We start from the raw sequence: 23911 nt of genomic DNA, 5'->3' as shown, positions 1-23911 counted from the left end.
GGAGTTCAAGACCAGCCTGGCCAACATGGTGAAACCCCGTTTCTACTAAAAATACAAAAATTATCTGAGCGTTGTGGTGCACGCCAGTAATCCCAGCGACTCCAGAGGCTGAGGCAGGAGAATTGCTTGAGCCCGGGAGACGGAGGTTGCAGTGAGCCGAGACTGCACCCCTGCACTCCAACCTGAGCAACAGAGTGAGACTCTGTCTAAAAAAAAAAAAAAATTATGGAGGTCATTGTTTTAAACTGGGCTCCTGCACTAGGCCCCAAAAGACCAGACCAAACCAAGATGGAGTCATTCATGCTAAATGCCACATAATCCAACTGAAACTTTAAAGAAGCAGATAGATTCCAAAATGGACCACTTTTTCCTGAAAACAGGAATCCAATCTACCTAAGTCAGTTTAATAAGGAAGTCCCCTCTGCTTTAACTCCACAAAAAAGTAACCTGAAGTACCTGATGTTAACCAATCAGGTTTTTTTCTATTGCTGCTTCCTGGTTCCCACCTTACAAAACCCACTGTTCTGCTATTGCCCAGTAGAAGCTTTCATTCTATTTTGTAGAATGGGGGCTGCCCCAATTCATGAATCACAATAAAAGTCAATTTGATCTACAACTTAACTTGTAATTTTGTCTTTTGATGAGAAGAAATGGAGGCACAGAGAGACTGAGTGACTTGCCCAAGGTCATATATCCAGCAAATACCCTAGTCAGGGGTCTGCCTTAAGTACTCAACCACATATTCAAGTACAGGTTGGGGGAAGGAGGGGGGTAATGTCCAGGTAGCTACTTTGGGCCCCTGCAGAGTGGGGGCAGGGTGAGTGGATAATGAGGATGGCATCTTTCCCCTCCCCAAACCACAGCCCCCTGGAATTACCCCCAACCCCTTCTTGCCTCCCAGGACTAGTGTCTGGCAGGCACCTGCAGTTCCCTCTTTGTGTACGATGCCTTCCAGGCCCACCCATCCCAGACCCCCACCCACTTCTTTCTTCAATAGTCCCCACAAGTCCTGCAGGACCCCCTGCAATAGGCTCTGGGAAGAGGGAGGGGCTGGCAGAGAAACAGTTTGTACCCAGAAGAGAAGGGGGGTGGGCCAGAGCAAGACCACCTTGTGCTAGAGAGCTGGAAAAGGATTGTCCCAGACACTTGCATATCTCATTTTGCCCCCTGTGCCTTCGATGAAGGATAATGGCATGGGGAAACCAAAAGACCCAGGAAGAATTCTAACTTAGGTGTGTGTGGCCCCAAAGTCCTTTTGTGTTTGTTTGTTTGAGACGGGGTCTTGCTCTGTCGCCCAGGCTGGAGTGCAATGGTACAATCTCAGCTCACTGCAAACTCCACCTCCCGGGTTCAAGCTATTCTCCCACCTCAGCCTCCCAAGTAGCTGGGATTACAGGCACCCACCATTAGGCATGGCTAATTTTTTTTGTATTTTTGTAGAGATGGGGTTTCACCAAGTTGACCAGTCTGGTCTCAAACTCCTGAACTCAGGTGATCCACCCACCTCGGCCTCCCAAAGTGCTGGGATTACAGGGATGAGCCACCACGCCTGGCCCCCAAAGTCCTTTTGACTCCACAGTACTGCTTCTGGGTTTTTGGAACAAAGACACACAGGATCAGGCTAAACTGCAGGAGAGATTTAAAGCTGGGCCCCCAAAAAATAGGGCTGGAGCTGCTTGTTAAATTCCTGTTGCCTCATCGCCAGGTGGGTCACTGCAGCCTAGGATGAGCTACAGGGTGGAGGCCGGGAGCTGCAGAGACTGAGCTGCCATTCTTGAGGAAGCATGCCCACCATCCCCACTACCTTGGAGGCAGTGTGTTTCAGGAGGTAGAAGCCAGCGTGGCTGGTTTCTGTCAGCGCCCTCGGGTGTCCTGCAGAGAGTGGCATCTTTCCCCTCCCCCCACCGAAGCCCGAGAGGCTTCCTCCATCGAAATGATAGGAATGGCAAATTGCTGAGGTGGGACTGAAACCCAGGTAGAGGAAGGAAGCAATGAATGGAAGGAGGTGGCTCAGTTGGAATTAGTAGGCACTCAAATTGTGCAGTTTTGTTTTGTTTTGTTTTGTTTTGTTTTCCAGGCATCTTGTAAGGGCAATAACTTTGTTTAATCCACTCAAACATTTATATGTAAGAGTAATTTAAAAACTTCAGTCTCCGCCGGGCACAGTGACTCACACCTGTAATCCTAGCACTTTGAGAGGCCGAGGCGGGCAGATCACTTGAGGTCAGAAGTTTGAAACCAACCTGGTCAACATGGCAAAACCCTCTCTACTAAACAATACAAAAATTAGCCAGGTGGGCGCCTGTAATTCCAGCTACACAGGAGGCTGAGGCAGGAGAATCGCTTGAACCCGGGAGGTGAAGGTTGCAGTGAGCCGAGATCGTGCCATTGCACTCCAGCCTGGACAACAGAATGAGACTCCATCTCAAAACAACAACAACAACAACAACAAACAAACAAATAAAAAACTTTCAGTCTTTGGCATTTCCTTGTCAAATTGGAAGAGCTGTTCTGGACTGCATGGTTCACGGAGGTGAGCAAAAGTAGCCAGTCGGCGGGCATCTGGCCAGCTGGCTGCGGAAAAGGTTTCAGCCCCGGACGGCTGAGCCCACCCTCAGCTCAAGAGGCTACGACCACAAGTTATCCCTTTCCACTTACCAGCTGCAGTCCAGTGTGGCTCTACTGGGGACCCGAATGCTGCTGCCCTCCATTTTGCAAAGCCTTTCTACATCCTTCCATTATATGGAACCCCCAAACCACAACTGTAGCACTTTTATTTTGATTATTTGTATTATTTATTTATTTATCTCTTGATATGGTCTCCCTCTGTCACTCAGGCTGGAGTGCAGTGGAGCGATCACAGTTCAAGGCACCTCGATCTCCGGGGCTCAAGCGATCTTCCCTCCTCAGCCTCCGCAGCTGGAGTTACGGAGGTGCACCGCCTCGCCCGGCTATTTTTTTTTTTTTTTTTTTTCCTTTTTGGGTAGAGACGGGGTCTCGCTATGTTGCCCAGGCTGGTCTCCAACTCCTAGGCTCCAGCGATCCTCCCACCTCGGCCTCCCAATGTGCTGCGAATACAGACGCCAGCCACTGCACACAGCCTACTTTTATTTCTTTGAAAAATAAATTCGAGGGGAAAGGGGGCGGGGGAGGCAGATGCCAGAATCCGTTCGCTTCAACCAGGCTGCCTGTCCAGAAAGCCGGCACTCAATTTCCTCAGGAAAACGAAGCTAAGGCTCCCATTCCCCTCGCTAACAACGTCAGAACAGAGGACAGTTTTTAGATTTGAGGGATCTTAAATAGATTGGCAGTTCCTGAGAATAAACATCCTTTGCTTTTTTCACCTGCACGCTTTTGCCTCAGGCAACCCCTTCCCACTTCAACGCCCATCTCTTTCAAGCTTTCCGCACTAGAAAACAAGTGAGTCCTTGTCATTGGCCAGAATCCCTGTCAATCTCTCCGCTACAACGCCGAGTGGTGCCTTTTGAAGCCTCTCTAGTCCCGCCTCCCTAACCTGATTGGTTTATTCAAACGAACCCCGGGCCAACTCAGCCGTTCATAGGTGGATATAAAAGACCAGTTACGATTGGTTCTCCTGGACGGAGACGGTGAGAGCGAGTCAGGGATTGGCTCGTCTGCTTCGGGCGGGCTAAAGGAAGGTTCAAGTGGAGCTCTCCTAACCGACGCGCGTCTGTGGAGAAGCGGCTTGGTCCGGGGTGGTCTCGTGGGTCCTGCCTGTTTAGTCGCTTTCAGGGTTCTCGAGCCCCTTCACGACCGTCACCATGGAATTGTCACCATTGCAGGTACGGCTCGCGGGAGGGACTGGCGGTGGAGCCTCAGCGCGGCCCGGGCATCTCTCTGGCCGCCCGTGACGAGTGAAGCTCCGGGGCTGCGGTCAGGCCTGCGACAGGCTTGGGAGCCCATATTCTCCATCTCCCGGTTCCGGGGTGATCGTGGAGAGGCGGAAGCCCCTTCTGGTGCTAGTAGTGAAGTATGATCCGGCTTCCAGGGTGTAGTGCGTTGTTGCTCTGTTTCTAGGGCCAGGAGTCCGTTGGTCCCGTAGTAGATCCATGTTACAGCGGCCCGGGTGCGACGTTATTGACTCGCGCGGACAGATGCTTTCCCCTCCTGCCCTCTGCTTGAAAACGGTCTTGAATGTCCCCGATCTTGGAAAGGGCAGAGCCTGGCACAGTGTTCCCCTGGAGCAGCTGGCCAGCTTCCAAAAGCGCCCCCTTCCTGAGTTCGCAAGGCTCATGTGGCCGAGGGATTGAAAACTGATAGCCGCCCCAACTGCTGCTGCCGACCTAGAATCTGTCGTGTGCTCGGGACACCGTGGTTTATAATAATAGGCACTCGGTAAATAATGTGTGCAGGAACTGAAAGAAATCGGTAAATAATGTGTGCATTTTATTGATGACATCTACCACGTTGCTCAAGAAAAGAGGTTTCCAGACAGACCCACTTGGTGAGATAATATGTGTCTGTTTAACCTGACACCTGAGGACCTGGCCGCAGCGAATTTAAATTGTCCTCTTTGTACACAACCCCACCACTACCCACTAACAGATTGCAATGTGTGTTGACGTCTCACTATGGTAGGCATTTTGTTCCTAGTTTGGGGTAAACTTATGATTAAAAATCCCCTTTCTTCTCTCTCTCTCTTTTTTTAATTGCTAGCCTGTAAATGAAAATATGCAAGTCAACAAAATAAAGAAAAATGAAGATGCTAAGAAAAGACTGTCTATTGAAAGAATCTATCAAAAGAAAACACAATTGGAACATATTTTGCTCCGGCCAGACACCTACATTGGTTCTGTGGAATTAGTAACCCAGGTAAAATCAAGCTCATCAAAGGCAGTTACCTAGTAGTTGAAATGGATACTCTTCTTTCTGTACCTCTTGGGTACTGAGTGTCACTGGAACTGGCCTAAATATGGTAATATTTAATACGAAGACTTTGCAGTAATCGTGATAACAGAACAATGAATATAGAGTAAAAATAACAGTATTTCTTTGCCTTATTTCTAGCAAATGTGGGTTTACGATGAAGATGTTGGCATTAACTATAGGGAAGTCACTTTTGTTCCTGGTTTGTACAAAATCTTTGATGAGATTCTAGGTGAGTAAATCCTTTAACATAAAGATCTGCTGGTCAAATCTTTCATAAGAAATATCATTCCAAATAAAAATAAAAAAAGATAAAAGTAAAAAAAAAAAGTATCATTTCTAGCAAACCTGCTGTAGCCAGGGCTCCTGTCATTTCAATTAGTTGACAAAGGTGCGGTAGTTTCCTGGAGCCCAGGAGGTTGAGCTTTCTCCTGGAAACAGTACTATGAACAAAGATTCCTAAATTAACACCTTATTAATGCCACTCCTGTGCTGTTTAGGAACTTTTTTTTCTATATCTTACTTAGAGTTACAGAATGTTTTTTTAAAACACTAATTTCTTACAAATGTATATTTTATTTTCTTTCAGTTAATGCTGCGGACAACAAACAAAGGGACCCAAAAATGTCTTGTATTAGAGTCACAATTGATCCGTACGTCTTTTGCTTAGTTTTTGTTTGTTATGTAGCTCATTGCTATTGTTAGTTGCATATATTTTGATTACTGGTGAAGTTGGTTTTTCTTAAACAGAAATTCACAAAAGTACACAAAAGCAGAATGCTAAAATGAAAAACCTGTGGATACCCACCACCTAGATCCAACAGTTGCCAACGTTTTTCCATATTTTCTCCATCTTTTTTTAATTAGTTCTTTTTTTTTTTTTTTTTTTGAGGAAGTGCCTGGGCTGGTCTTCAAACTCCTGGCCTGAAGCAATCCTCCAGTGTTGGCATTATGGGTGTGTGCCATGGCACCCAGCCTATTTGCTATGGATCATTTCAAAATAAATTACAGGCCTTATGACACTTAATCCCTAAATATTTGAGCAAGCACCTTCAGTAATGGCCTTAAGTATTTTGGCATCCAGAGTTTTAACTTTTTCTCATGATGCTATTCAAACAGTAAACCAGTAGGTGGTGGTAGAGAATAATTTGATCTAACATTTCTGCTTATAAATACGGGGTGTCCGTTTGTGGGTGATCAGGGTGCTTATTTCACTTTTTTGTTAGTCTGATTAATTAGGACAAAGTATACCTGGATTTTCCTAAGAACTCAATATCATAGTCTTTAAAAAATGTTGAGCTAGTTTTAATTAGTTTTTTTATAGATAATAAGTACTATGTAGAACAAGAACCATAACGCATATCTAGTTATTAACTAAAATGTATTACTATCCAAGAATTAACCGAAATAAGTCCAAATAAGTTTTCAGCATTTTATTTGAGAGCAAGGCAGTTTATGATTGATAGAGTTTTGCTCTTGTTGCCCAAGGCTGAACACGCCTTCCGGGTTCAAGCAATTCTCCTGCCTCAGCCTCCAGAGTAGCTGGGATTACAGGCGCACACCACCACGCCCAGCTAATTTTTTATTTTTTTGATAGAAACGGGATTTCACTATGTTGGCCAGACTGGACTGGAACTACTGATGTCGTGATCCGCCCGCCTCGGCCTCCCAAAGTGCTGGGATTACAGGCATGAGCCACCACGCCCAGCCAACAAATGAATTCTTTTTTTTTTTTTTTGAGACGGGGTCTGCTCTGTCGCCCAGGCTGGAGTGCGGTGGCGTGATCTTGGCTGACTGCAAGCTCCCCCTCCCAGGTTCACGCCATTCTCCTGCCTCAGCCTCCCGAGTAGCTGGGACTACAGGCGCCCGCCACCATGCCCGGCTAATTTTTTTGTGTTTTTTTTTTTGTTTTTTTTTTTTTTGAGACGGAGTCTCGCTCTGTCACCCAGGCTGGAGTGCAGTGGCCGGATCTCAGCTCACTGCAAGCTCCGCCTCCCGGGTTCACGCCATTCTCCTGCCTCAGCCTCCCGAGTAGCTGGGACTACAGGCGCCTGCCACCTTGCCTGGCTAAGTTTTTGTATTTTTAGTAGAGACGGGGTTTCACTGTGTTAGCCAGGATGGTCTCGATCTCCTGATCTCGTGATCCGCCCGTCTCGGCCTCCCAAAGTGCTGGGATTACAGGCTTGAGCTACCGCGCCCGGCCATTTTTTTGTATTTTTAGTAGAGATGGGGTTTCACAGTGTTAGCCAGGATGGTCTCGATCTCCTGACCTCGTGATCCACCCTCCTCGGCCTCCCAAAGTGCTGGGATTACAGGCGTGAGCCACCGCACCCGGCAGCAAATGAGTTCTTAAGCACAGACAGTACCATATCTTTCTAGGGTTCTCTCTCATTATTCTACAGCATACCATAGCTGCTCAGGAGTCACTTGTTGAATTGAACAAAAGTTGGTCAGGCTGGTCTCCAACTCCTGACCTCAGGTGATCTGCCTGCCTCAGCCTCCCAAAGTGCTGGGATTGCTGGGATTATAGGCATGAGCCACCACACCCAGCCTGTTTTCCCTTTTATGTTTGTTTTGCAAGGTACTTTGTTGGGTGGGAACAAGAGATGTATAGATGATCCTCTTAAAAGGGGTATAATAGGCATGGTGGCTCACTCCTGTAATCCCAGCACTTTGGGAGGCCAAAGTGGGAGAATCAGTTGAGCCCAGGAGTAGTTTGAGACCAGCCTGGGCAACACAGTGAGAACCTCATCTCTACAAAAAATTTAAAAATTAGCCAGATGTAGTGATGCACGCCTGTAGTCCCAGCTATTCGGGAGGCTGAAGTGGGAGGATTGCTTGAGCCCAGGAGGTCAAGGCTTCAGTGAGCTGTGATCCTGCCATTGCACTCCAACCTGGGTGACAGAGCAAGATGCTGTCTCAAAAAAGGAGTGGGGGCCGGGCGCGGTGGCTCAAGCCTGTAATCCCAGCACTTTGGGAGGCCGAGACGGGTGGATCACGAGGTCAGGAGATCGAGACCATCCTGGCTAACACGGTGAAACCCCGTCTCTACTGAAAAATACAAAAAAACTAGCCGGGCGAGGCGGCGGGCGCCTGTAGTCCCAGCTACTCGGGAGGCTGAGGCAGGAGAATGGCGTAAACCCGGGAGGCGGAGCTTGCAGTGAGCTGAGATCCGGCCACTGCACTCCTGCCTGGGTTGACAGAGCGAGACTCCGTCTCAAAAAAAAAAAAAAAAAGGAGTGGGAGTGGTGTATAATGTTTCCAGATTGTTCTTTTCTTTCCATTGGGCATAAATCATTTCCCTTTGTTTATTCTAACATTTTAAATTTTTATATTTTTTCAACATTATCAGTGTCTATTCAGGTGTTGGAAAGTTTTTTTTCCTCTTGACTCCTATTTCAGGAATGTCAGGAACTGAGCATGGTGGGAAATGTTTTTTGTTTTTTTTGTTTTTTTTTTTTTGAGACGGAGTCTCGCTCTGTCGCCCAGGCTGGAGTGCAGTGGCCGGATCTCAGCTCACTGCAAGCTCCGCCTCCCGGGTTTACGCCATTCTCCTGCCTCAGCCTCCTGAGTAGCTGGGACTACAGGTGCCCGCCACTTCGCCCGGCTATTTTTTTGTATTTTTTAGTAGAGACGGGGTTTCACCATGTTAGCCAGGATGGTCTCGATCTCCTGACCTTGTGATCCGCCCGTCTCGGCCTCCCAAAGTGCTGGGATTACAGGCTTGAGCCACCGTGCCCGGCCACGGGAAATGTTGTTCCTGCTGAATTTCAGAATGTATATATGAAAAGAGTAAAAAAAATTGAGGGATAGGCGTGGTGGCTCACATCTATAATCCCAACACTTGCAGCAATTCTCCTGCCTCAGCCTCCCAAGTAGCTGGAATCACAGGCGTGCGCTACCACGCCTGGCTAATTTTTTTATTTTTAGTAGAGACGGTCTCAACATGTTGGCCAGAACTGGCCTCAAGTGATCCGCCCTCCTCAGCCTCCCAAAGTGCTGGGATTACAGGTGTAGGCCACCGCGCCCAGCCTGAATATACATATTTTAGAAATAATAGTATTTAAATATTTTAAAACGGTAAGCATTCGTTTAATGTGTTGTACAATACAATTCTCAATCTTGTTTTCTTAGGGAAAACAATTTAATTAGTATATGGAATAATGGAAAAGGTATTCCTGTTGTTGAACACAAAGTTGAAAAGATGTATGTCCCAGCTCTCATATTTGGACAGCTCCTAACTTCTAGTAACTATGATGATGATGAAAAGAAAGTGACAGGTAGAGTATTGAGGGGAAATAACATATTTGTTACTAAAAATATATGTATTTTAAATATATATGTATTTTAAATGACTGTCTGTGGCATGAGGGTTAAAAATATGGAAATAAATCTCTATAATTGAATAGCTCTCCCAGTGATTAAGAAATAAAGCTGTCAATGAGATAATAACAATAAAATAGTGTTTCATATTTGTTTGCCCAGGTGGTCGAAATGGCTATGGAGCCAAATTGTGTAACATATTCAGTACCAAATTTACTGTGGAAACAGCCAGTAGAGAATACAAGAAAATGTTCAAACAGGCAAGTAAAAAAGTGTCTTGTACCTTAATGATAAATGGTAGTAGTATAGCCATTTATAATGGCATTAATGGTCAGTTTAATTTAACATAATTTATAAGCTATTGAAGTATGAAAAATTATTCATAAGCATATATTAGGTTATTAGGATGCATAAATTTATGTTATTTACTTCTAGTTTGTGAGGTGACTTGAATTTTTCATCTTTCCTATTCTTTACTTCCATAGACATGGATGGATAATATGGGGAGAGCTGGTGAGATGGAACTCAAGCCCTTCAGTGGAGAAGATTATACATGTATCACCTTTCAGCCTGATTTGTCTAAGTTTAAAATGCAAAGCCTGGACAAAGATATTGTTGCACTAATGGTCAGAAGAGCATATGATATTGCTGGATCCACCAAAGATGTCAAAGTCTTTCTTAATGGAAATAAACTGCCAGTGAGTATTTTCCTGGATGTTAACGATAATAAGGGATTTTGTAATCATTGTCAAATGCAAAATTGATTTTTTTCCCCTCGCATATGTTTTTTTTTTTTTTGAGACAGAGTCTCACACTGTTGCCCAGGCTGGAGTGCAGTGGCACGAACTGCCTCCCAGGTTCAAGCGATTCTCCTGCCTCAGCCTCCCGAGTAGCTGGGATAACACGCCCGCCACCACACCCGGCTAATTTTTTATGTTTTTAGTAGAAACGGGGTTTCACTATGTTGGCCAGTCTGGTCTCGAACACCTGACCTCATGATCCGCCTGTCTTGGCCTCCCAAAGTGCTGGGATTACAGGCATGAGCCATTGCACCCGGCGCCACCATATGTATTTTCTTACCACTTCTCACATATGTTCTTGAAAAGAGAATAGTATGCCACATTTTTTAATCAGCTCATTTTAAATGTATTGAAGGAATTTATTTCTCAAAGAAACACCTAAAATACATATTTCATGTCCTTTTTTTAATTTTACTTTTTTTTTTCTTTTCTTAATAGCCTCTCATTCTGTCACCCAGGCTGGAGTACAGTGATGCAATCACGGCTTACTACAGCCTGGCCCTCCCAGGCTCAAGCAATCATGCCACCTCAGCTTCAGGAGTAGCTGGAAATACAGGCAGCAACACCATGCCCAGCTAATTTTTTTTTTTTTTTTTTAATAGAGATGGGGATCTCACTATGTTGCCCAGGCTGGTCTTGAACTCCTGGGCTCAGGTGAGCCACCCACCTCGGCCTGTGTCCTTTAATGACCATTCTTTTATGCCTATCAGTGAATATCATTGCATTGGTTTTGGAAAGTCCTCATAGTCTATCATTGAAACTATTTTTTAATAACTTTCTTAATACTATTACCTTTAATTCTTGTACAGGTAAAAGGATTTCGTAGTTATGTGGACATGTATTTGAAGGACAAGTTGGATGAAACTGGTAACCCATTGAAAGTAATACATGAACAAGTGAACCACAGGTGGGAAGTGTGTTTAACCATGAGTGAAAAAGGCTTTCAGCAAATTAGCTTTGTCAACAGCATTGCTACTTCCAAGGTAATTTTATTCTTAAATTATTAATCATGTTTTAGCTTTACATATATGTGTTCTTATTGTTTTTAATATATGAAGTAGACTTGAATATTTGGCTAGCTAGTATAAAGGAGGTTAAATTAGTTTTTTTTAATGTTTGATGATTATAATTTTGAGGATACTGAGTTTTATGGTTTGGTGTTTTTCTTTATTAGGGTGGCAGACATGTTGATTATGTAGCTGATCAGATTGTGACTAAACTTGTTGATGTTGTGAAGAAGAAGAACAAGGGTGGTGTTGCAGTAAAAGCACATCAGGTATGTGCTTTTGGCAGTTTTCTTTTTCTAAAGTCAAGGAAGAAGAGAAAGGCTATAAATAAAGCATGAGTACATTTTTAGTGACTTATTATCAACTTTTATTGCAGGTGAAAAATCACATGTGGATATTTGTAAATGCCTTAATTGAAAACCCAACCTTTGACTCTCAGACAAAAGAAAACATGACCTTACAACCAAAGAGCTTTGGATCAACATGCCAATTAAGTGAAAAATTTATCAAAGCTGTAAGTACTTAGAGGGAAATAAAAATAGAAACACCTGACTTTATTTTCCATTGCACTTCTCAGCTCTGCAGAAACTGATTCTTCCCACAGTGCACTTCTCCAAGTCTTCCCAATCTGAAAAGGAAGTAAAAAAGGGCTTTTCTTTAACTGATTTTACCAAGGACTTAATTACCATCTATATTTCAGTATTTCCCAATTACATATCACTATTAAGCTTAGATCACTTTTGAATTAATCTAGCTGTTCAACAAACACCCTCACTTAAATGCCTAAGACTTGCTCTCAATCATCCACATCTAAAATTGAATTCTTTACCTCCATACTCACTGATTTGCCCATACAAGCAGCTCCCCATGCTCCAACAAAAAAACAACTTTCTATCTTTGTAAAAAGCCCCAGCCAACCTCTAGGTTGTGTAAACAAAGCTGGGAGCCTTCTCTTTATTTCCCCTCCTCTCTAATCCAGTCAATAAGAATCATCTCTTGGATGTCGCAGTAGCTTCTCACCATTATCTCTTTTTTGGTTTGCTACAGTAGGTTCTTAACCTTCATACTGGTCAAGTCCTTTCCTTGCAATGCTTTTGAGTGACCTTTTTGTGTTAAAGCACACATTTTTGTCTTCACTCTCATTTGAAATCTTTCAATGACTTCCACTCAGGGAAAGTCCAAATTCCATAATTTGGCCAACAAGAAAGATTGGCTGTAATCTAATTATACCTACTTCTCCAACTCATCTCAGTGCCAGTTTTTCCTGTATGGTCCTGTTGCTTTTAAATTACTGAAAAGCACAGTACTCTTCCCCTCATCAGAGTTTGTTCACATGCTAATCCCTCTGTCTGAAATACATCCTTTTCACCTGGCTACTTTAGGTCTTGTCCTTTCCTCAGGAAAGCCTTTACTTTCTACCCTTCCCACCACCCAAGTTGGTTCCAATATAATATCGAACATACCTTATTAGCAAACTTTTTGCTTATCCATAACACTTATAACACTGTAACTTACTTTATTTCTGTCTTTTTAGGCGGAGTCTCGCTCTGTCACCCAGGCTGGAATGCAGTGGCCTCCTGGGTTTCAGTGATTCTCTTGGCTCAGCCTCCTGAGTAGCTGAGATTACAGGCGTGGCTACTTTTTTTGTTGTTGTATTTTTAGTAGAGACAGGGTTTCACCATGTTTGTCAGGCTGGTCTCAAACTCCTGACCTCAAATGATCCGCCCGTCTCGGACTTCCAAAGTGTTGGGATTACAGTTGTGAGCCACCATGCCCGGTCTTTTTTGAGACAGAGTCTTGCTCTGTTGCCCAGGCTACTGTGCAGTGACGTGATCCCGGATCACTGGAATCTCTGCCTCCCAGGGTTAAGCAATTCTCCTTGCCTCCTGAGTAGCTGGGATTACAGACATGCACCACCACGCCCAGCTAATTTTTGTATTTTTAGTTAGAGATGGGGTTTCACCATGTTGGCCAGGCTGATCTTGAACTCCCGGCCTCACTTGATCCACCATCCTAAGCCTCCTAAAGTGCTGTGATTACAGGCATGAGCCACCGCACCCACCTATGTCTGTCTTCTGTGTTGTGTCTTAAACTTCATGAGGACAAGTGTCTCAATTTGTTTTATTTGTGTCTAATTTTATTTATTTATTTATTTATAATTTGTTTTTGAGACAGCTTCTCACTGTTTCCCAGGCTGGAGTGCCATGGCTTGATCTCAGCTCACTGCAACACCCGCCTCCCAGATTCAAGCAATTCTCCTGCCTCAGCCTCCAAAACAGCTGGGATTACAGTCGTTTCACACGTGGCTAATTTTTTTTTTTTTTTTTTTTTTTTTTTTTGAGATGGAGTTTCACTTTTGTCACCCAGGCTGGAGTGCAATGGTGCGATCTTGACTCGCAACCTCTGCCTCCCGGGTTCTAGCGATTATCCTGCCTCAGCCTCCTGAGTAGCTGGAATTACAGGTGCCCACCACCATGCCGGCTAATTTTTGTATTTTTAGTAGAGATGGGGTTTGGCCATGTTGGCCAGGCTGGTCTCAAACTCCTGGCCTCAGGTGTTCCACCCACCTCGGCCTCCTAAAATGCTGAGATTATAGGCGTGACCCACCGCGCCTGGCCTAATTTTTTTAAACCACTATATCTCCAACAAGTAGCTCAGTGCTAGCACAATATATGTACATAGTAAATATTTATTGAACGAATGAACCAAAAGGAGCAGCTCCCTCAGCAGTGATAACCTGACATGGAAAGATGTGCCATCCTCTATCCAGAAATTATTGTTCTACATCTTTTTAATTTTTGAATCGTTTTTATTGAGGCTCATTTGTATTCTAGGTTCTGAAAGATCCCTTCTTCTCTAATATGAATCTCCTCATTTTCAGGCAATTGGCTGTGGTATTGTAGAAAGCATACTAAACTGGGTGAAATTTAAGGCCCAAGTCCAGTTAAACAAGAAGTGTTCAGCTGTAAAACATAACAGAATCAAGGGAATTCCCAAACTTGATGATGCCAATGATGCAGGTACATATTTAATAATGTTTCCAAACTTTAAGTCTTATAGTTGTTATTTTATTCATTAATGGCATACCATGGATAGTTATTTTTCCCTTGACAGAATAACTATATTCAACAGAATAACTTGTTAAAAATCAACCTGTTTCCTATTGTGGAACATTTAGGTCATTTCCATGTTATAAATAATATTGAGGTGATTATTTTGGAGTATAAAACAAGAATGTTTACATCATGATCTATTACCTAACAAATAATTTTACTTGATATATAATAAATTATTTGTGTTTTATCACAAGGCTATAAACAGCATATCCAAGTTAGTATATTTGAGGTTGAACTGAATGAGCTAATATTAATTTGTGTATTTTTATTTTAGGGGGCCGAAACTCCACTGATTGTACACTTATCCTGACTGAGGGAGACTCAGCCAAAACTTTGGCTGTTTCAGGCCTTGGTGTGGTTGGGAGAGACAAATATGGGGTTTTCCCTCTGAGAGGAAAAATGCTCAATGTTCGAGAAGCTTCTCATAAGCAGGTAGAATATAAAACTATCTCTGGAATCTAAATCTAGTTTATAATACAAGACTTCATGCTTATATTTAATTCCCTCATTAGGCATTTTAAAATATATTTTAGACAGTTTGTGATTATTTTGAGAAATTAGGTACACTATAGCCTATTTTAACAGACCTTTCTGATGTAGTAAGTTATAAGCTAATAGCTCAAAATATTGGAGCTCAAGAAAATTCAAGCAACATATACTGATACATTTCTTTGTTCTTTTCAAATTTATAAACAAGACACTTTTTTTTGGTATATGTCCATTTCAGATCATGGAAAATGCTGAGATTAACAATATCATCAAGATTGTGGGTCTTCAGTACAAGAAAAACTATGAAGATGAAGATTCACTGAAGACTCTTCGTTATGGGAAGATAATGATTATGACAGATCAGGTCAGATTTGTTATTAAATTTTTAGATTGTTCAACTAAATTAAGCATGTCTTAATTTAATTGCATTGTGGGTTTTTTGCCATGAAAATAAATTATTTAAATAGGAGCTTTATTCATTACCTCTAATCAACATCTAATCAGATAAGCTCATATCATATGTATATTACAAATACAGGTTAAGTGAGCCAGGATTTGAACAGACCTTTTTTGATTCCCATAGAAAATTTGACAAATTGCCAGTAGGTCAATCATAATTTTTTTTTTTTTTTAATTTCTAAACAATTCTTTGTTTGTTTGAGATGGACTTTCGCCCTTGTCGCCCAGGCTGGAGTGCAATGGCACAATCTTGGCTCACTGCAACCTCTGCCTCATGGGTTCAAACGATTCTCCTGCCTCAGCCTCCTGAGTAACTGGGACTGCAGGTGGATGCCACCACACCCAACTAATTTTTGTATTTTTAGTAGAGACAGGGTTTCACTATGTTGGCCAGGCTGGTCTCGAACGCCTGACCTCAGGTGATCCGCCTGCCTTGGCCTCCCAAAGTGCTGGGATTACAGTTGTGAGCTACCAGGCCCAGCCTAACAATTATTTTGAACTTTGGCTTTCAAATATTTCTAGGACCAAGATGGTTCCCACATCAAAGGCTTGCTGATTAATTTTATCCATCACAACTGGCCCTCTCTTCTGCGACATCGTTTCCTGGAGGAATTTATCACTCCCATTGTGAAGGTACACTAATTTCTAAGATACCATCATGGATATTTTAAGGCCCTACTCCTCAAACCTGGATATACATATAAGCCCAGTCACATGCAGAGGTATACAGGGGACCCCACAGTGTGCAAAGCCACAGTCATTGTTTTTTATCACAGGTGTCCAAAAACAAGCAAGAAATGGCATTTTATAGCCTTCCTGAATTTGAAGAATGGAAGAGTTCTACTCCAAATTATAAAAAATGGAAAGTCAAATATTACAAAGGTTTGTAATGAAACCCATATAGAACTTCTTATTTTATTATACACCCTGTACAAGACTATATGAGGGAACTTGGTATTCTTGCTTTTATAGGTTTGGGTACCAGCACATCAAAGGAAGCTAAAGAATATTTTGCAGATATGAAAAGACATCGTATCCAGTTCAAATATTCTGGTCCTGAAGATGATGCTGCTATCAGCCTGGTACGTTTGAGTTGTATTTTATATATACATTCTAATTTTAGAAATCATTACTTTAGTCAATTGAAACATTTACATTTTTGTATAAGACTCTGTCTCGGCCAGGCATGGTGGCTCACGCCTGTAATCCCAGCACTTTGGGAGGCCGAGGTGGGCAGATCACGAGGTCAGGAGATCTAAACCATCCTGGCTAACACGGTGAAACCCCGTCTCTACTAAAAATACAAAAAATTAGCCAGGCATGGTGGCGGGTGCTTGTAGTCCCAGCTACTCGGGAAGCTGAGGCAAGAGAATCACTTGAACCAGGGAGGCAGAGGTTGCAGTGAACCGAGATCAGGCCACTGCTCTCCAGCCTGGGCAACAGAGTGAGACTCCATCTCAAAAAAAAAGAAAAAGGCCAGGCGCAGTGGCTCACGCCTGTAATCCCAGCACTTTGGAAGGCTACGGTGGGCGGATCACAACGTCAGGAGATCGAGACCATCCTGGCTAACACGGTGAAACCCCGTCTCTACTAAAAATAAAAAAATTAAAAAAAATTAGCCAGGCGTGGTGGCGGGCGCCTGTAGTCCCAGCTACTCGGGAAGCTAAGGCAGGAGAATCACTTGAACCCGGGAGGCAGAGGTTGCAGTGAGCCGAGATCAGGCCACTGCTCTCCAGCCTGGACGCCAGAGTGAGACCATCTCAAAAAAAACGTAAAAGAAGAAAGGTCGGGCACAGTGGCTCACGCCTGTAATCCCAGCACTTTGGAAGGCTAAGGTGGGTGGATCACAACGTCAGGAGATTGAGACCATCCAGGCTAACACAGTGAAACCCTGTCTCTACTAAAAATACAAAAGAAAAAACAAAACAAAGCAAAAAAAACATTGGCCAGGCGAGGTGGCGGGCGCCTGTAGTCCCAGCTACTCTGGAGTCTGAGGCAGGAGAATGGCGCAAAACCCGGGAGGCGGAGCTTGCAGTGAGCCGAGATTGCGACACTCACTGCACCCCAGCCTGGGCGACAGAGCAAGACTACGTCTCAAAAAAAAAAAAAAAAAGAAAAGAAAGGTCGGGCGCAGTGGCCCACGCCTATAATCCTAGCACTTTGGGAGGCCGAGGCGGGCGGATCACCTGAGCTTGGGAGTTCGAGACCAGCCTGACCAACATGGAGAAACCCCGTCTCTACTAAAAATACAAAAAATTATCCAGGCGTGGTGGGGCGCGCCTGTACCCCAGCTACACGGGAGGCTGAGGCAGGAGAATCACTTGAACCCGGGAGGTGGAGATTGTGGTGAGCCGAAATCGCACCATTGCATTCCAGCCTGGGCAACAAGAGTGAAACTCCGTTTCAAAAAAATACAAAAATACAAAAATTAGCTGGGCGTGGTGGCGGGCAACTATAATCCCAGGGGCTGGTGAGGCTGAGGCAGGAGAATCGCTTGAACCTAGGTGGCGGAGGTTGCAGTGAGCCGAGATGATACCATTTGCACTCCAGCCTGGGCAAGACAGCAGTAACTCTGTCTCAAAAAAAAAAAGGAAAACAGGATTTTTGTTGTTTTTCTGTTGTTTGTTCCTTCTTTGTAGAAGGATATTTTGGAGCCTATTAGTATCACTGACATCTTTTTCATCCTTTAATTTATAGGCCTTTAGCAAAAAACAGATAGATGATCGAAAGGAATGGTTAACTAATTTCATGGAGGATAGAAGACAACGAAAGTTACTTGGACTTCCTGAGGTAAAAGTATTAAATATATCCCACAGAATGGACTGTTAGACTGACCTTTTCGTATTGATACTATAGCAAATTAAACTTACTGAATAGTTATTTTAGTAAAAAATTTGATATGATAGAATTGTGTAGCAGTTAAATTTGCTTTATCTTTAAAACATAAAATATTTATGTATTATTCAATATTTCTTTAAGACTTAAGAATTACAGAAATAATTCTTAGTTCTGAAAGGTTTCTGTTTGATTTTTGTGTTGAGCATTGTTAAGACTGGTGGTCTCATGTAATATTATTTGGTCCTTCAGGATTACTTGTATGGACAAACTACCACATATCTGACATATAATGACTTCATCAACAAGGAACTTATCTTGTTCTCAAATTCTGATAACGAGAGATCTATCCCTTCTATGGTGGATGGTGAGTTCCAATTTGTTCGTCTGTTTTCATTGTAAGATGGAAATCAAATTCCAAAAATGGTTAAATTGAAGATACTTATGTTTTTGCTCTTATTTCATTTTAAAGGTTTGAAACCAGGTCAGAGAAAGGTTTTGTTTACTTGCTTCAAACGGAATGACAAGCGAGAGGTAAAGGTTGCCCAGTTAGCTGGATCAGTGGCTGAAATGTCTTCTTATCATCATGGTGAGGTAAACATACAATCCATGTTTCCAGAAAGCATTATGTCAGAAATCCCTGCAGAGTCATTCTCAAAATAGATTTGGTGAAAGTATAAGCTCATGGCCGGGCGCGGTGGCTCAACCCTGTAATCCCAGCACTTTGGGAGGCCGAGACGGGCGGATCACGAGGTCAGGAGATCGAGACCATCCTGGCTAACACGGTGAAACACCGTCTCTACTAAAAAAAAAATACAAAAAATTAGCCGGGCGCGGTGGTGGGCGCCTGTAGTCCCAGCTACTTGGGAGGCTGAGGCAGGAGAATGGCGTAAACCCGGGAGGCAGAGCTTGCAGTGAGCTGAGATCCAGCCACTGCACTCCAGCCTGGGCGACAGAGCGAGACTCCGTCTCAAAAAAAAAAAAAAAAAAAAAAAAAAAAAAGAAAGTATAAGCTCATATATTCATAGTAAAGAACAAGTTGGTAAAATCTGTCAAACAATAAAACTGCTTGCTCTTTGATTTCTGAAAGTAGTATTCCTGCAGGGATACTCATAAGTCTGCAAAGGTCTACATTAAAAGATACTTAGTATGTTTATTATAACTTTGTGATGTCAAAATTTAGACCTCCACTGATTTAAAAATTGTTATAATAAATTGTGACACATGTATGCATAGAATCAGTGCTATAGCTTCAGTAAAACTGTGTACACTGACACTGAGGAATATTCACGGTCTGTTGTCAGGTGAGGAGAAAAAGAGGCAGAACAATAACTAAAAAGGTCTACAAGGATATGTTCCAAATTGTTCACTTTAGTTACCCCTGGGAATTGGAAAGGGCAACTTTCACTTTTTATATGTGTCTGAATTGTTTGACTTTACACCAATGTTTTGTGATTCCTTTTTGCATTAATTAGGTAAAACAGTTTTAAAGCACTAGATTGCCTACAGGTTTCTAGAATTTTAAATATAATGGTTGTCTTTTTGCTTTCAATCAAAATATAGTAGGGATACAATAAATTTTCACCCAACGAACATTTGTTGAATGCCTACCATGTACCAGGTATGCAAAGATAAATAAAAATAAAATATGTTCCTTATCCCCAAGATATAATAATTTAGCCAGAGGGCCAATACACACACAGCTATAGAATAAAGTGATACATGCTAGAATAGAAATGAGCACAGCATTGTAACACAAAGGAGGAAGTATTTCGTTTTGCTGAGGATAAGGAGAGGAGCTATGCCTTCAAAGTTGAGTGGGACTTAGTAGAAATTGTTGGACGGCAGCCCTAAACTTGGAGCCAGAAGTTGTAGGTTCAAGTACTACTTCTGCCATCTATTAATCTGAGGAAAGTCACTAAACAACTAAACTTCACAAAATGTTACAGGATTATAGTGAGATTAAGTCATAATAATGTATTTGTATTAGTAAAAGCCTCAACTTAATGAATCTTTTTTCCCCACAGATGTCACTAATGATGACCATTATCAATTTGGCTCAGAATTTTGTGGGTAGCAATAATCTGAACCTCTTGCAGCCCATTGGTCAGTTTGGTACCAGGCTACATGGTGGCAAGGATTCCGCTAGTCCACGATACATCTTCACAATGCTCAGGTAGGTATGCTTTCACTTTCACCATTCCAGTTTTGAAACAATGTGAGATTTAGTTGATCAAAAAAACAAAAACTCAGTTAATCAGAAGATACTGGCATCTAGTGGGCAGAGGCGGGGGTGAGGCTTATAAATACCCTAACATATACAGGAAAGCCCCGCCATAACAAAAAGAATTATCCAGCGCAACATGTCGATTATGCTAAGGTTGAGAAATCTTGATGTAGAGCTTGGGACTGAGTAAAGGAGACTTTGATTCTTCCTAAATATCACAATTGAAATTTTACTCCTATACAAGCCTATGGAAAGTATATTATGAATGGTCAATTTTCAGCTGTCATCCCAGTCACCCTTTCAGTGGCATTCAAACAGTTACTAATCACTCCATCCTTCTTGAAACTATTTGGCCTCTATGACTGTAGACTCTTCTGGTTCTCTCTTTCCTTATTAGCTGTCTCTGCTGGGTCCGTGTCACCTTCCCAACCTCTAAATACTGGCCCATTCTAGGACTCCTTCGTCAGATCTCTTTCCAATATCTCTACACTCAATTCCCAAATGATCTCCCATTCATCTGGTCTATACCTTTAAATCTCCAGTCCTGATCTCTCCCCTGAACTCTCAACTTTTATGTCTGACTGCCCTCTCAACATTTGTCACTTGGATATCTAGTTAAGTATCTCAAACATAAGTCTAAAACCAAATCCTTAGTTTTCTTGTCTCAGTAAATGGAATACCATCCTTCTAACTGCTCAGGCTAAAAACCTTGTCTCCTTTGCTCGATACTTACATCCAGTTCCTCAGCCAATCCTATAGGATCTGCATTGGAAAAATACTAAGCCACCCCCATCTCATCTAAACTATTGTAATATACCATCTTATAGCAGCCAATTTTTTTTTTTTTTTTTTTTTTTTGAGACGGAGTCTCGCTCTGTCACCCAGGCTGGAGTGCAGTGGCGCCATCTCAGCTCACTGCAAGCTCCGCCTCCTGGGTTCATGCCATTCTCCTGCCTCAGCCTCCCGAGTAGCTGTGACTACAGGCGCCCGCCACCTCGCCCGGCTAGTTTTTTGTATTTTTCAGTAGAGACGGGGTTTCACCGTGTTAGCCAGGATGGTCTTGATCTCCTGACCTCGTGATCCGCCCGTCTCGGCCTCCCAAAGTGCTGGGATTACAGGCTTGAGCCACCGTGCCCGGCCTGCAGCCAATTATTTTTTAAAAAAATAAGTCACTCTGATTCAGAGCCTTCAACTGCTCAGAGTAAAATCTAAATACCTATTTTAGCTAACTAGACATTATGTGATCCGTGTCCCCACCTTCCATATCTTTTGATTCCTTCTCATACCATCTCTTCTCCAGCCGCACTGTCCTCGGCCTATACTCAACTATACCAAGCACATTTTCTCTTCAGGGCCATTTACTTACTGGTTCCTTTTCCTGCAACGCTCTTTCTGTAGACATCCAAATGGCTCAGTCCCTCAGTTTCTTTTTTCTTTTTTTTTTTTCTTTTGAGATGGAGTTTCGCTCTTTTTGCCCAGACTGGAATGCAGTGGCACGATTTTAGCTCACTACAACCTCTGCCTCCTAGGTTCAAGTGATTCTCCTGCCTCAGCCTCCTGTGTAGCTGGGATTATAGGTGCACGCCACCATGCTCAGCTAATTTTATATTTTTAGTAGATATGGGGTTTCACCATGTTGGCCAGGCTGGTCTTGAACTCCTGCCCTCAGGTGATCCACCTGCCTCAGCCTCCCAAAGTGCTGGGATTATAGGTGCGAGCCACCGCACCTGGCCCCCTCAGTTTCTTTTCTCTGCTCAAATGTTATCCTATCAGAAACGGCTTACCTTTCCTTAGCAACTCTTCAGTCACTTTCCTACTTTTTCTTCTCAGTGTTTATCCCACCACCTAACAAAATGTATGTTCAGTGTCAAACCTCTACTGGAATGTGAGCTCCTTGAGGATTGAGACTTTATGTCCATGTGCCTGACACACAGAAAGTGCTCAATAAATAGTGTTAAATGAATATTAGTCAGCAAGTAAAACCAAGATAATTTTCATGTATAACACATGTCCTTTCGATAAAAGTTAAGTGTCAAATTCAGTATTTTTATAAAATAACATTCTTTGATTCTTTATTTAGCTCTTTGGCTCGGTTGTTATTTCCACCAAAAGATGATCACACATTGAAGTTTTTATATGACGACAACCAGCGTGTTGAGCCTGAATGGTACATTCCTATTATTCCCATGGTGCTGATAAATGGTGCTGAAGGAATCGGTACCGGGTGGTCCTGCAAAATCCCCAACTTTGATGTACGTGAAGTTGTAAATAACATCAGGCGTTTGATGGATGGAGAAGAACCTTTGCCAATGGTAAGTATTCTGTGTGCGTTAAGAGCCTTAACTTTTCCTTGGGTTTCAGTTGAGTAGACTGTATGAATAAAGAGGATGCAAACATAAAATTTAATTTCATACTTTATACTTAGATTTTTTGTTAAACGCTGTTGTGATTTCTGTCTAGTATCACATTTAAAAAACATTGTTTTTTAAAATGCCAATTTAGCTTCCAAGTTACAAGAACTTCAAGGGTACTATTGAAGAACTGGCTCCAAATCAATATGTGATTAGTGGTGAAGTAGCTATTCTTAATTCCACAACCATTGAAATCTCAGAGCTTCCCATCAGAACATGGACCCAGGTAAATAATTGTGGATTTCTTTTTTAGTTTTGTATCAAAAGAAACACTTTTTGTACCATTGCTGTTGACTATTCAGGAGCCTGTATTTTAGAAATTTCAGGATTATTTCTTTCTTTAGACATACAAAGAACAAGTTCTAGAACCCATGTTGAATGGCACTGAGAAGACACCTCCTCTCATAACAGACTATAGGGAATACCATACAGATACCACTGTGAAATTTGTTGTGAAGATGACTGAAGAAAAACTGGCAGAGGCAGAGAGAGTTGGACTACACAAAGTCTTCAAACTCCAAACTAGTCTCACATGCAACTCTATGGTATGTATTTGTTTTGTGAGATGTACATATGTTTCCATTTATATTAAAGATTAATATCAATTTTAAAAGTATATCTTAGTCTACCTTTATAAAGTTTAGCCAATTTGTCTATTCTTGGCTCTAATCTTGTTTTCCTTTTCCAGGTGCTTTTTGACCACGTAGGCTGTTTAAAGAAATATGACACGGTGTTGGATATTCTAAGAGACTTTTTTGAACTCAGACTTAAATATTATGGATTAAGAAAAGAATGGCTCCTAGGAATGCTTGGTGCTGAATCTGCTAAACTGAATAATCAGGCTCGCTTTATCTTAGAGAAAATAGATGGCAAAATAATCATTGGTATGTTTTGGGAATAATAACTGCTTTACTAAAACTCTAGTTACACCAAACTTTCTTTAAACATTTTTGGTGAGGGTAATGGTGGAGAAAGAGGCAAAATCCATTTAATTCACCTGGTCACTTATACAAGCATTTCTTTTAAATATCTGATTAAGGGCCGGGCGCGGTGGCTCAAGCCTGTAATCCCAGCACTTTGGGAGGCCGAGATGGGCGGATCACGAGGTCAGGAGATCGAGACCATCCTGGCTAACACGGTGAAACCCCGTCTCTACTAAGAAATACAAAAAATAGCCGGGCGAGGTGGCGGGCGCCTGTAGTCCCAGCTACTCGGGAGGCTGAGGCCGGAGAATGGCGTGAACCCGGGAGGCGGAGCTTGCAGTGAGCTGAGATCCGGCCACTGCACTCCAGCCTGGGCTACAGAGCGAGACTCCGCCTCAAAAAAAAAAAAAAAAAAAAAAAAAAAAAAAAAAATA

General features: G+C 42.6%; 1 protein-coding gene across 1 annotated transcript in view; it reads left to right on the top strand.

Annotated features, from left to right (window-relative positions):
- The first annotated feature begins 3624 nt into the window (after positions 1–3624).
- Positions 3625–23911, top strand: part of TOP2A (DNA topoisomerase II alpha) — a 32862-nt gene continuing 12575 nt past the window's right edge. The window contains exons 1-24 of the mRNA XM_025361757.1: positions 3625–3803; positions 4678–4833; positions 5029–5119; positions 5477–5540; positions 9022–9167; positions 9373–9470; positions 9696–9908; positions 10820–10993; positions 11185–11286; positions 11394–11531; positions 13899–14037; positions 14408–14565; positions 14861–14986; positions 15604–15714; positions 15858–15963; positions 16054–16163; positions 17779–17871; positions 18169–18283; positions 18389–18510; positions 19944–20092; positions 22224–22455; positions 22646–22780; positions 22899–23099; positions 23243–23438. Of these exons, the coding sequence (XP_025217542.1) occupies positions 3783–3803; positions 4678–4833; positions 5029–5119; positions 5477–5540; positions 9022–9167; positions 9373–9470; positions 9696–9908; positions 10820–10993; positions 11185–11286; positions 11394–11531; positions 13899–14037; positions 14408–14565; positions 14861–14986; positions 15604–15714; positions 15858–15963; positions 16054–16163; positions 17779–17871; positions 18169–18283; positions 18389–18510; positions 19944–20092; positions 22224–22455; positions 22646–22780; positions 22899–23099; positions 23243–23438 (3196 nt within the window). The 5' untranslated portion in view covers positions 3625–3782. The remainder of the gene's footprint in view (positions 3804–4677; positions 4834–5028; positions 5120–5476; positions 5541–9021; positions 9168–9372; positions 9471–9695; positions 9909–10819; positions 10994–11184; positions 11287–11393; positions 11532–13898; positions 14038–14407; positions 14566–14860; positions 14987–15603; positions 15715–15857; positions 15964–16053; positions 16164–17778; positions 17872–18168; positions 18284–18388; positions 18511–19943; positions 20093–22223; positions 22456–22645; positions 22781–22898; positions 23100–23242; positions 23439–23911) is intronic.

Source organism: Theropithecus gelada, chromosome 16, assembly GCF_003255815.1.
Source record: "Theropithecus gelada isolate Dixy chromosome 16, Tgel_1.0, whole genome shotgun sequence".
NCBI classification, from domain to species: Eukaryota; Metazoa; Chordata; class Mammalia; order Primates; family Cercopithecidae; genus Theropithecus; species Theropithecus gelada.
The sequence above is the reverse complement of the archived record's forward strand: the minus strand, read 5'-3'. Positions and strand labels throughout refer to the sequence as shown.